The following is a 13,252-nucleotide window of genomic DNA, read 5'->3' on the forward strand; positions in this document are numbered from 1 at the left end:
CATAATCAAAGCACTCTTCTTTTTCCCTTGGTTTTTGTTTAAGCAAACAAGTCCTACAGATGGACTGCAAATCACATCTTGGCCCAACTGAGAAAGGGGTAAGGTTGGATACATCTTGGCTCTGCACTCAACTTTTGTTGCCTGTGTACAACCGATACGTCTGGAATCGATGAGTTGTGAAATTGATTCAGTGTCTCCTCCATCAGGGCAGGTGTTGGGGCTCCAAGATCTCCAGTCAGACCACTCACAAGTGCATGGCTTGGAGTGGGTGCAGTTGTTGATGATGTTGGTAAGTGAGTGTACTGGGTGTTGTAGGTGTTCCGGTGGTCGTAGTGTAGTTGTGGATGTTGTTGTTGTGGTCGTAGGTGTAGTTGTGGATTGCTGGTGTGGAGTTGTCGTCGTTCGTAGTAGTTGGCGGACATGCTCCACAACATTGTACTCGAATTTCATAATCAAAACACTCTTTTCCCTTGGTTTTTGTTTAAGCAAACAAGTCCTACAGATGGACTGCAAATCACATCTTGGCCCAATGAGAAAGGGGTAATGGTTGGATACATCTTGGCTCTGCACTCAACTTTTGTTGCCTGTGTACAACGATACGTCTGGAATGATAAGTTGTGAATTGATTCAGTGCTCCTCCATCAGGGCCAGGTGTTGGGGCTCCAAGATCAATCCAGTCAGACCACTCACAGTGCATGGCTTGGGAGTTGGTACAGTTGATGATGTTGGTAAAGTGCAGTGGTACTGGATGTTGATGGTGTTCCGGTGGTGTAGTGTAGTTGTGGACGTTGTTGGTGTGGTCGTAGGTGTAGTTTGGATGTTGCTGGTGTTGAGTTGTCGTCGTCGTAGTAGTTGGCGGACATGCTCCACCATTGTACTCGAATTTCATAATCAAAGCATCTTTTCCTTGGTTTTTGTTTAAGCAAACAAGTCCTACAGATGGACTGCAAATCACATCTTGGCCCAACTGAGAAAGGGGTAAGGTTGGATACATCTTGGCTCTGCACTATTTGTTGCCTGTGTACAACCGATACGTCTGGAATCGATGAGTTGTGAAATTGATTCAGTGTCTCCTCCATCAGGGCCAGGTGTTGGGGCTCCAAGATCAATCCAGTCAGACCACTCACAAGTGCATGGCTTGGGAGTGGGTGCAGTTGATGATGATGTTGGTAAAGTGACCGTGGTACTGGGTGTTTGTAGGTGTTCCGGTGGTCGTAGGTGTAGTTGTGGATGTTGTTGTTGTGGTCGTAGGTGTAGTTGTGGATGTTGCTGGTGTTGGAGTTGTCGTCGTTGTAGTTTGTGCCGGACATGCTGCACAACATAGTACTCGAATTTCATAATCAAAACACTCTTGCTTATTTCCCTGGTTTTTGTTTAAGCAAACAAGTCCTACAGATGGACTGCAAATCACATCTTGGCCCAACTGAGAAAGGGGTAAGGTTGGATACATCTTGGCTCTGCACTCAACTTTTGTTGCCTGTGTACAACCGATACGTCTGGAATCGATGAGTTGTGAAATTGATTCAGTGTCTCCTCCATCAGGGCCAGGTGTTGGGGCTCCAAGATCAATCCAGTCAGACCACTCACAAGTGCATGGCTGTGGAGTTGTTTTAGTTGATGATGATGTTAGTAAAGTGACAGTGGTACCGGGCGTTGTAGGTGTTCCGGTTGTTGTAGATGTAGTGGACGTTGTTGTTGTGGTCGTAGGTGTACTTGTGGTCATTGTTGGTGTTGGAGTTGAAGATGTCGAAACTGTCGTTGTTTCGCATAGCTCCATTTTACAACACTCAACTTTTACCTCATAATCAAGACACATTGGGACTGGACTTTGATCTATGTTTTTACAAACTAATCCCACTTCAGTGTTGCAGGTAACTTTTTGATCCAGTTTTGACAGAGGAACGAGTGGATAACGCACTGCTTGACAACTGATATTAATTGGGTTTTCACATATTTTGTAACCTTTCTTCATGATATTACTAATGGATTCTGTGTCACCTCCTCCAGGGCCAAATTCTGGATAATCAATATTTATCCATGGTGACCATGTACATACTTCACAATACGGAGGCTTGGTGACAATCGTTGTTGGAGTTGGTGGAACAGATTTTGTTGTTTCTGTTGATATATAAGAAACAATGTTGATTCGAAATAGAAATATAGTAATACTGGGCTATTATTTTAATTTGACTCTATATTTTATCATTTTAAATGTGCTCTTACCTGTTGTTGGTTGCGGGGTGGTGAAGGTAAACACTGTTGGTGTTGGCACTGTTGTTGGCTTTGGGGTTGTGGGACAAGGATGCATTGTCCGGACAACAATCCCATTCTCTGCACAAACAGCTGTTAAGCAGCTACCCATTCCATCAGTGGTGTTATAAATACTTTCGCCGTAGTGGTACTCCTTATGACGGTATGTACAGGTGCAAGCTGCGGGTTCAATAAAATGTTATTTGACTAAAAGCTGGCTTTTCTAATGCTCTTAAATGCTCTCATAACAAAGATTCAATATGAACTGGTATGGTGACGCTCACCTCTGGTATCATTTTTGCAGCTGATGGTTGTGGAAATGCATTGGCTATGGAAAGATAAAAAAAAGATATTAGTTAAATGTCTAGCTCATCAAGTCATCTTATCTCTGTTTTTTGCTTTAATGTACTATGTCTGATTTGGATTATACCATGTTCTACAGTTGGCTGACGTAGGGACTTTCTCTCCATTGACGTAGTGTCTGCCTTCATCATCAAAACAACCACATTTCTCCCTTTGTACACATTTCATGGTGTCTTCGTCAAAAAAGGGCTCATCGGCAGGGCATTGGGGGTAGCAACCTGAGGGTGAAGGGACAAAATAACCCTTTTGATAATGTAGGATAATATACAATGACCATAGCTGAATATAAGGTTTCCTAGCAAGGTAGAGGGTGACAACTATTAGCTTGCATTTTCCCACAGTTGAATTTCATTTGGTCGAAAGGAAACTTTTGCAGGCTTGTTTCAGGTTTAGGTTTAAAAATGTGAGTGTAGGGTATTACAGTAAGGTAGTGTGTTATGACACCATTATGAGATTTGCAGGAACAGGAAAGGAGCAGCAAGCATATGTAAGCGAGAACTTTTGAGAAAAGAAGTGTGTTGGCATTATGGATGCACAGTGTGCCTTCCTCTCGGCTTTATCTGCACAATTCCCATACTGTGGCTAACACCAAAGACAGCTGAGAAAGCTTTATACATTAAGTACGTGTTAGCAAGTATGAGATCTATAATCTCAATGGATGATTTCTGGGGATTGATGACAATTAAGAACTGTGAAGTAATACAAAAGTAAGTCTGACACCTTTATGAAAGTCAATGTTAAGAAGCCACAGGCCAGAGAACACGTGTAAAATGTACTTTTTGAATTGTTTGAAAGTATATGACATGTATATGACATGTTAACATGATGTCTGTTTGTTTGGTTTTTAGCGTACCTTCCAGTGCTGGTATCTGCTGAGAGCACTGCCCTGTGGGATTCCTGCAGGTCTTCATGCATGGAGCTCCGCAGGGTTTATAGTGCCACTCACACTCACCCGGTGGGTTGTAGTAATCACAGAAGAGAGCTGCAATGAGAGGACATCACAGGTCAGGGGCATAGGGCCATATTATTATTCCATGGAGTACTGTTTCCATAAATGGTGCATTAGATTGTATTCAATTACACATCTCTGTGGATTAACAATATAGATAATCTGACATATTTGAAGGTTTATTTCTTGAAGCTAGCCAGCTGTAATTACTAAGAAAGGCATCTGAAGGTATTATCAGGATGTTTATGACTGTGGATATCATGTCTTAATATTTCTAATTAAATCACAATGAAAGTGGCCTTAAACATATTATTCTAATGAATTGATTTGGGTTCTAATACAATGAGCTTTAGATGTAATTATGTATAGATGTAACTAAACCCAACCCTATACCTTACCCTAATAGTACATACAATAGTACATTACTAGTACAATAGTACATAATAGTACATTACTTATCAATAAATGGACAAAAATAGATTGAATTATAATAATTGAGTTAATTATGTACATAGTGCATAGTCCCATAATAAACTAAATAAATATGTGCACCTATTTTAGTGTCCTCGGAGCTAAACAATACTAACTTTCTATTTCAAGACATTATATAAGTGAGGGTGCACTGCAGTTATGTGCCAAGGGATGGGAGACTTACGGCAGATATTTGGGGTTCTCCAGGCCACACAGGCTCCTGCTTCATTGCAGGCAGCTGCATAAGATGCCACTGCAGTGCAGAAGCACTCACAGTCTCCACCACTATCACAGGCACACGAGTCACTCACGCAAGAATCATAAAATGGAGAAGGATCCACCTAGTTGGGAGAGATATGCAAATAAAGCACACAAGACTCGGACTGGGAGAACGAGAGGGGTTCATAAAAGAACCATGATACAGCAATGGTTGTATTCAGCTCACCTGATAATGGCACGATGCAAACGCTTCACTTATGATAATGCTACACTTTTTCTGAGCCCAAGATTTTCTGTAAGGGTTGGATGTGCAGGGATTTTTGGTCTGTTTGGCATCAGGGCAGCTTGGAGAAACTTTCCAGCTGTTTCCAAACTCCAGAGACTTAATGGCCTGTCCTTGGTTTCTCGTAACAAAGTCATTATTGGCGTTGCCATCATAGTTTCCACACAGGCCGCAAACATCACCCTTTCAGAAGGATTAAGTGATCAGTGAAAATCATTCTTTTTCAGCATTACTCATCCATCATTTTCATTATTCATTCTATAAACTATCCACAGATATAGCAGAAATCCTCACCTTGAACTCTGGACTAAGCTTGATGAACAGACTTGTTTTTCTGTCCCACATGAGAATCAGACCATTTTTAGCTTCAATCACAAGGTAGATCCCCATGGAGCGGATCTGGAAGGGCACCTCTTCTCCTGCATTCCTCTTGACAACTTGGTAACCTCCGTCTGTCAGTATCAACTCGTTACTCTGCAAAATGACAGTATGTTCATCAGGCTTCTGGACTGCATGGAGCAGCCATTAACAATGCAGTCATGTACTGTATGTATCATTCAATGTATCCTCACCCCCAAAAATATCTTGATGGCTTTGGAACAGGTGGTTCCGGTGGTTCCACAGGGGACGTTCTCAGTGATGACTCGGAATGTTCCATTAGCACTCCCATGTCCACAGGAATTCTGCAAACAGCAGGAATTTGTAAACCAAAATGTTTTTTTTTTTCAAATGTGCTGTACAACTGCATGCGAAAAAACTCACTGGTGTCACTGGGATTCTTTTCTGAATCTGCCCTGTAAATTAACGTCACAACTACATTTAAACACACCTCGGTTAGGATGTATTCACAACCACCATCAAAGCTGAATCTCTTCCCATCAAAAGTGATGTAATGTCCATCTCCATAGATGGCACAGGTGCCATGGCACAAGTTTGAGCTGCAGTCCCATTTGCTGTCTTTGCAAGTACTGTTTAAAACAAAGAAAGATGTTCAGAGAGGATGTCTCCTAACATTTGCACTGTGGTTAGAAATTGAAAAGTGGAATAATGAACATACCATTTATTGCAGTCCACCTTGATGCTGTCCCCAGGTTTGTACTGAGCTCCATTGTGGTAACAGGGACACTGGTCCTCCTTTACACAGCCACCCTTTCCATCGGAGACCAGGCCAGAAGGACACACACAGCCTGAGACACACTCTGAGCTGATCTGTTTCAGCAAAGCAAAAGTACATTACTAAAACAGGGAAAATACTGCGTGTGTTCATGTAGACAGCTAATTCTAGTTAGGGCAAACAGTACAGATTCCAAGACACATAGTTCAGATGGACAGAAGCTGGGGATGAGTGAGATCTGCTCCAGGGTGTTACTAGAGAATCAACACTCTCAGGTTAATCCTACAATGTAAATATTTGACGGGACGTCCCCAGCACTTACACAGGCCATGTGCAGGGTTGAACAACTCCTCTGACACTCGGAGCCTTTGGCTGCTGGGTCAGCACTGGAGCAGTTGAAGTACACCATGGGTGCTGGGCATGCTGATGACACAAAGAAATGTTATCGTACTACTATCACATTATCCGTCTTACTTTTCAGTGTATTATCACTTTCAAATGAAATGAATGAAAATTATATACTGATATTGGCAGAGGTATTGGCAAAAAATGTACACCAAATGTTATTGTCCATACCATATTTACCATATGTAAGACTTTGAGTGGCTGTCTCACAAAAACGAACTTACTTGGCAGATGTGTAGTTTCTCCCATGCAACTGAGTTTGCCTGCTTTGCATGTGCTGAAATGAAAAAGTAAATAAACACGTTTTTATGAGCGATGTCTTGACTCAGTTGTGTTCATTTCAATGGGGCCTCAAAAGCAGTATCATCTACCAAGATCTTTTCTGTCTCTGCTGGAGATTAAAGATCTGAATGCAAAGCTCAACTTGAGGTCTGAAAGGTCACAAAACAGCAACTGTCTCAGAAAGCAACTGTTGTAGCCATCAACTGAAGGTCAATTACAGGAGCTCACCAGGAGGTTACTCATTGCCCTGAAAGAGAAAGGATAACAAAGCACAGCTAACATGTTGGGTGAAGTTTTTTAGGAAAGAAATAAAATAGCTGCTTACCACGTGGCCTTGTCCTTGCTGATGACCTCCCCAGGAGGGATCACCTGGCCTTTGTAGTAGCAGGAGCAGCTCGCTGGTGCAACACATTTTCCGCCTTCATCCAAATACATCCCCTTTGCACAGATGCATCCATCCACAGATGCAAATGTTACTGAACAGGTGAAGTCGGGGTCACTGTAGCAACGGCAGGAGCGGTCACTGTTTTCTATGCTGTAGGCGTAGACCATGTTGCTCGGGCAGTTGGTGGCGTACTTCTCTGAAGACAGAAAAAAAAGAGGTTTTCAGCACAAATTTCAGCATTACATAAAACAACGTGTGTGATATCTGCACAGGTTCACAAATCTTCTAGGTTGGATGCTGAGATGTCACTCACTGCAGGCCGTGTCTCTCCACCCATTTAGCTGGATGCCTTTGGCTGCGCATGCATGCACATAGGAGGAGAGGGCAGCACACATGCAGTCCTCACTCTTCTCACAGTTGCAGCTGTCATACATGCAGTTCTGGAGCAGAAACACAAACATTTATACGAATCAACTTGGTTTGGCATGTCTCCACTCAAGGTGGCCATATCTGTTTCAGATGGTGTAGTATAGCGTGTGTAGGACTGACCTCTTTGTAGATGTCAGGGTTGATTTCATTGTGGCACGGGGAAAAGACACCGTCAGCATCCGTGAGCAGGGAGCACCACTTTTGGGCATACTTCTCTGTAACGATGAGAAAACCATATCCATCAGCTGATCATCCTGGCCTTAGCATGTATTTTGGAGAAACATCAACGTGCTTTTCATGCCACCCTACCGTTGTCGAAGCTCAGGCTGCAGGGGTTCTCCAAACTGCTCTTCACATCAGGGCAACTGGCTCTTGTTTTCCAGGTGTTGGCAAAGCCGGATGCCGTTCCCTCTGTGATTCCACTCATTGTCAAGAAATCGTCAGCCTGAATGTTGTTAAAGTTTCCACACAGACCTGTGGGAGGAATGAGAGTGATTGAATGATCCCCTTCTGGAGGTCATGGTTGGACATTCATGTGTGATCACATTGGTACATACCACATGTCTTCTGCTTGAGCTCAGAACTTGCTGTGATGTACACCTGCATGGTCGGTGACAGCTGAATTTCCAGCTGAATACCAACTGAGGTCTGAACGATGATGAAAAATGTGGACGCTTCAAAGATTTTCACTCCAGCTGTGAAAGTTATCAAAGAACAGCCGATGAATGCATTACCAAATCAACCAATCAGAAGAAGTGTGAGCTCTTCACGCTGTTCACATCCAGTGTCCCAGTATGTTGGTAACAAACCTGTAGACAGGGGCAACTGAGAGTAGATCCTGTTGATGAAAACTTTTCCATTGGGCTGGATATTGATCACCTGGATAATGAAGTGAGATTGAAAGTGACATTACATGTATGTAACTATAAATATCAATATATTCTTAAATGTAGAACATTTACTAAATCAAATATTTATGAATATGACAAACAAATGAATGGCCTAAAATGAAAGGGTTTTATATATCAACATTAGCAGGTAACACTCACAGTGTTTCCAGCAACGGCAAGTGTTACAGCCTTCAGACAGGTTTCTGTTTCAGTTAAACCACACCTAACAAGATCTCCCAGAACTGTGAAGTCGGTCCCATTGCATTGCTGTGAACACACGTTTGAATGCAACAAAATATTAGAGGTATTTCATGCATATTATGAGTCTATATCTAGCAAAAATCAAAACATACCAATTGTCACAAATTGACACCATAACAGAGATGGAGTGGAGATATAAGTGAATTCAGAAAACATGCTTCAGCATTTTAGTAAACGAGGATTCCAAGCTGTCACTTGAAACACCACTGCACCCTAAGGATATGAATTAAAGAAACGTAAAGTAAAGTCAAATTGGATTAAGTCATCAGTAAAGCAGATTATTTTCTGCAGAAATATTGGCAAAAGTGAAAAAAAATGACTTGTGGTGCAAAATGATAATAAATGATGAAATCCATTTTTGAAAATGAAAATGAAGATATCCATTTTTAAGATACTCTCAAACTGCACTATTTCAAAGACAAATGGAAAGAAACTTTGAAAGGACGAATGAGGAAGGATGAATGAGGTTTAAATGAAAAGATAAATAGGTGAAGAAATGTTGAAAAGTGATTATTCAAAGTGGCGGAAACAATGTAACCATGGTCCACTAAAAGTGTCTTATTGTCAACAGGAATGTCGTAAAACATTCCTCAATGGAACTTTTCCCATATTAGGTTTCTTAAACTTTACATTTCAAAAAGATAGGATTTTTATTTAAGCCAAAGAAGTGCTAGACAACTTGGAAGCCTGATGTGGAATAATGATGTGACAAGGATATGGCAAGGGCAAGATGGAGGATGAAGTCAAGGAGGGATAGATAATGTGTGACTACAGTAATAGACAGATGGAATCACTGCAGGTCATTTGTATGTATTGGTGTAAACTATGTTTTGGACTGGAAAACAAATTAGCAAGCTGAACAGAAGTCATCTATTGTGAAGTGATGATGAAATTACATAAAATAGTAAATGAAAAGGATACCGTAATAAAGCATAGAAAAGGGAGTCATGTGGCATAAATGGATTTAAAATGGAAGCGGATGAGAAGTCACCATTTATGTAGTGAAATCATGGCTGTGGTCATTATGTAGCCTAGTTATGAAGAGTCAAAGATGGGAATAAACTACAAGTGGATACAAGTAATGATGAAATGGTGCAATGGTTCATGCATAACATGCAAATGGTTGTGGCATAGGCCAAGTAAAAGAACAAGATTGTATGTACTGACTCACGAGAGGGGTGATGATGCACATTTGACAAAGCGATCTGTGCCACCCAACAAAGAGATACACTTCAATAGAAAACAATAATAGATGGTGCGCAGGATGATATTCAAGTCATTTAGCAAAATGAACAAAATTAAGATGGTACTGTACTTCAAGATGGAAGACTATTTTGCTTCAAAAAACATCCCCATGTGGATGCTCACCTAACCTCTCTAGAATGATTTGGCAGGGAGTTGTAGGGAAGTTACATTCAAGTTTGACTTATGATCAGAGTCTCCTAGAAAGGGTATACAAATACAAGTATGTCTTTCTTTGAGCCCCAAAGATTCTCAAACTGTGTTATTAGAATACATAAAAAGTAATAGAAATAAAGGAATGGTAGGACTGGTGTTGATCTCGGGGGTCTGTCTGAAGTGTGTATGGAAACTGACCTTGGTGAGGACATATGAACAGTCCCCATGGAAAGTGTAGGCTTTCCCATCAAAGGTGAAAAAGTGGGACCCTCCCTCCACAGAGCATGTTGCTGGGCAGTCTTCCTCCTTACAGCTCCACTGTCCTGCACCACAGGTACTGGGAGGGAAACACAATACAGTACGATCAAGTCATTTGAGGAAATTGTTCAGTTTTTGTGTAAAACTAGCAGATACAGCTACATTTGACGGCACCGTTCTGTGAAAACGGTTCTTTTTTTGCAGGTTTCTGCCCCTGAGTACAAAACTACACAGTGAATAACCTGGCGGCTAGTGGAAATTATAGTTTCATCAAAATGAATTTGAGGAAGATACAAAAACAGACCTCAAACAGCCCAAAAATATCCACACTATTGCTTTAGTATAATTTTTGTATTGATAAATTAACACTTCTGATAAGGTCTTAAGTGTAACATTACAGAGTGCGACAGACTTACCAGTGCTTACAGTTGCTGGAGTAAGATTCTCCAGGTTGGTATATGTTTCCGTTGTTGCCACAGGAGCACTCTGTCACACTGATGCAGCCCTTCCCAGTGACGTCGTCAAACACAGTGCCTACACAAAAGCAAAGAGTAAGGTTTTGGGCTACTGAGTAACTTTATATATCAGAGACACTGATGATCCTTGCACAGTAAATGAAAGACAAAGACTGATTTGTCAGAAATTCCTACCTGGTGGGCAGAAGCATCCATCCATGCAGTGCTCCTCACACACCTGTCCTCTGTCAGGGTTTGAGCAAGTGTCAACACATGGGCTTCCACACTCCTGGTGCACCATGTTGGTGGGGCATGATTTTGCTGCAGGACATATGGACACGTCAGTTACTGCTGCTCACCTCATCCCAGGATGCCCTGCTTTCAAACGGAGTGTGTGAATGATACTCACGGCAGAACTCTTCTGTCCTCCACTCGCCGGGTTTCCCGCCGGCATGGATGCACTGACGTGAGTACTCAGATACGGTGCCGCACAGGCAGAACGAGTCAGAGCTGTTGGCACACTGGCAGAGGTCCCTTGCACAGGCCTTGACAAATGAATCAATGTCCACTAGGTCTTTACAGCTTCCAAAGGCTGGGCTGGAGAGCATCTGGTCACACACTAATGTCTAACAGACAAACAAAATGATCACAAACTTTACTAAATAATGCATTCATTTCATACGTCACATTGAAAATATCTATGCATACACATTATATCAGAGGGTATCGAGAGAATTGATGTTCAAGATGTTACTCTTTATGGCACTGAATACTGCATTGTTCCTAAATGAATATGTATCTGGTGCCAGTTCTCTGATCCAGTCGTACCATATCTCTGCACACTGGTTCAGGTTCAACTGGCTCATTACAGGTTTCAGTTGGACCATCCAACTTCCAGATGTTTCCGTAGTCAAGTTTAGAAATTGGTACACCATCTGGATAAAAAAGAAAATCATATTGTGTAATCAAGTATTGTTCTCCAAACAAACTATACGATTATCAGAATGTTTTTACTGAAAAAAATATATTACCATCTGTGACAAACTCATTGTAAGTCTGGACGCCATTGAAGTCTCCACACAACCCACATGTTTGGTTTGCGTATTTCTTGTCCAATTCCACCTATAAACATTAAGAGTCACTGCGTAGTCAGTAAGCTAAAAGTTGAAAGTTGACCACAACCACAAGACAGTACTGACTATATTATCAAACTCCTGAAGATCAAATTTGCATGCCCCTGGTTAGAATGTTTTTTTTAGCAATACTTTAAAGGATCATCAATGCATCTCAAAAGTCATGGCAAGATAAATTAAGAAGAAAACTCATTTTAAATACATCTACAGAGACTACTCTTTCTCTTCAGATAACTAGGGTAAAAAAGATCTGTAGTCAAAAAGATCTATGACTTAATTCAGGTCGTAGATGAGGTGCAGTTTCGTACCAGGAAGGCATCATCCTCGTTCCACTTGACCAAGAGCCCCAGCTTTGCCTTGATGTTGATGTAGGAAGGGCTCTTCTCAATCTGAACTCCTGATTCACTGAATGGCAGCGTCACACTAAAAACCAAACAAAGGTCCCCCACAAAAAGCAGATCAGTCTCTTTTGTTTTGAACCATCTTTCAAACATCCCTTTGACGAAAGCACAGCTATCACTGACTTAATGTGCCATGATTTCATCCTTCCTCAGAGTGACATTACTGAGCATGTGCACAAAGCCACATATCTGCCGGTACATTTGACTGAGAGCACTGATGACACAAAGGAGATGAACTGAAACACTGAACATCCACTTACATTTCCCCATTGACAGAGACAGTGCCCTTCATCAGCTCGACCACAGTGCCCTCCAGCATCATGGTGATCTTGCTGATTGTTGGCAGGCCATTCTCCACCTCCCTCCTCATCTGGATGTTGAAATCCTCATAGCTGCTCTTACACTGAGAGGTCAGGATGTAGTTGCAGCTGGACGGGAGCTGGAAGATGTCTCCATCGAAGGTCTTGAAATGGTAGTTACCCCATGTACTGCAGACCAGTTCGTTGTGGACAGGGCTTGCTCCTAAGAATACATGATGTCTTCAATGTCATGCCAATATTTTTTTCATTAACTACACTACTTAGTTATTGTTTTTTAACCATATTCAACAGTTGTATGCAGTTGTAAACACTGTATACTGAGGAGTAACACAGTTAAGAAATAGGTTTGCCATGAACAACCTAAGGAAATTGGCTGACCAAATGTTAGCCAGCCAAATGTATCCATTACACTCATACACATGGGGACTGTCACACCAATGAACTGAACTGCTTGTGGAGTTATTTGGGATGCATGTGTATCAATCAGACATGATCAAGCTTTTGGAATCATCTATGACGTAAGGATATGACCTTACCTGCAAGCATTTGTATCTTGGTCATTGTTGGAATTACATTAACCTTTGTGGGACCTGCAAGAGTCAAAGACATTTTGTAAGCTGTGTAACCATGAACTGTTGATTCTTTTCAAAGCAAATACATTTGCCATACATACAGGTTTACCTAAGCATTAATCATATTTTCAAACATTAGAGCCAGCACAATAAAAAGGGTAGAGCAACCTTGGAGAGCTATATATCCCTTCTTTCCTGTGGTTATTACTGTGTGCAACAACACCCAGATCAACTTATAAAACCTAACCCTGTGCATTGCTCAACCAGCCACACAATGAACATGGATAAAACCATTGTACCTGTTTCTGAGGTAGTGAGTCCGATGTATACAGCCATCCATACTAGCACCCAACAGGGTGTCACCTGTGCTGTTCCCATAGTGGTCCTGTGGGTAGAACTCTGCTCCACAGGTGT

At 41.6% G+C, this 13,252-nt stretch overlaps 1 protein-coding gene across 1 annotated transcript; it reads right to left on the reverse strand.

Annotated features, from left to right (window-relative positions):
- Positions 1-1,610: 1,610 nt before the first annotated feature.
- On the reverse strand, positions 1,611-12,875 carry LOC105903812 (mucin-5AC). The gene is made up of 29 exons (XM_031568652.1): positions 12,803-12,875; positions 12,207-12,468; positions 11,854-11,968; positions 11,444-11,534; positions 11,241-11,347; positions 10,822-11,038; positions 10,608-10,733; positions 10,374-10,491; positions 9,898-10,036; positions 8,200-8,307; positions 7,960-8,029; positions 7,708-7,845; positions 7,460-7,624; positions 7,271-7,365; positions 7,035-7,161; positions 6,662-6,917; positions 6,279-6,331; positions 5,972-6,072; positions 5,593-5,744; positions 5,365-5,503; positions 5,108-5,218; positions 4,830-5,009; positions 4,479-4,718; positions 4,218-4,374; positions 3,467-3,595; positions 2,681-2,831; positions 2,535-2,578; positions 2,224-2,281; positions 1,611-1,752 (listed from the first exon to the last, which is right to left on the reverse strand). The coding sequence occupies exons 1-29, from the start codon at positions 12,873-12,875 to the stop codon at positions 1,611-1,613; spliced, it is 3,864 nt and encodes a 1,287-aa protein (XP_031424512.1).
- Positions 12,876-13,252: the final 377 nt, after the last annotated feature.

The sequence above is a fragment of the Clupea harengus genome, chromosome 6, assembly GCF_900700415.2.
Source record: "Clupea harengus chromosome 6, Ch_v2.0.2, whole genome shotgun sequence".
NCBI lineage: Eukaryota > Metazoa > Chordata > Actinopteri > Clupeiformes > Clupeidae > Clupea > Clupea harengus.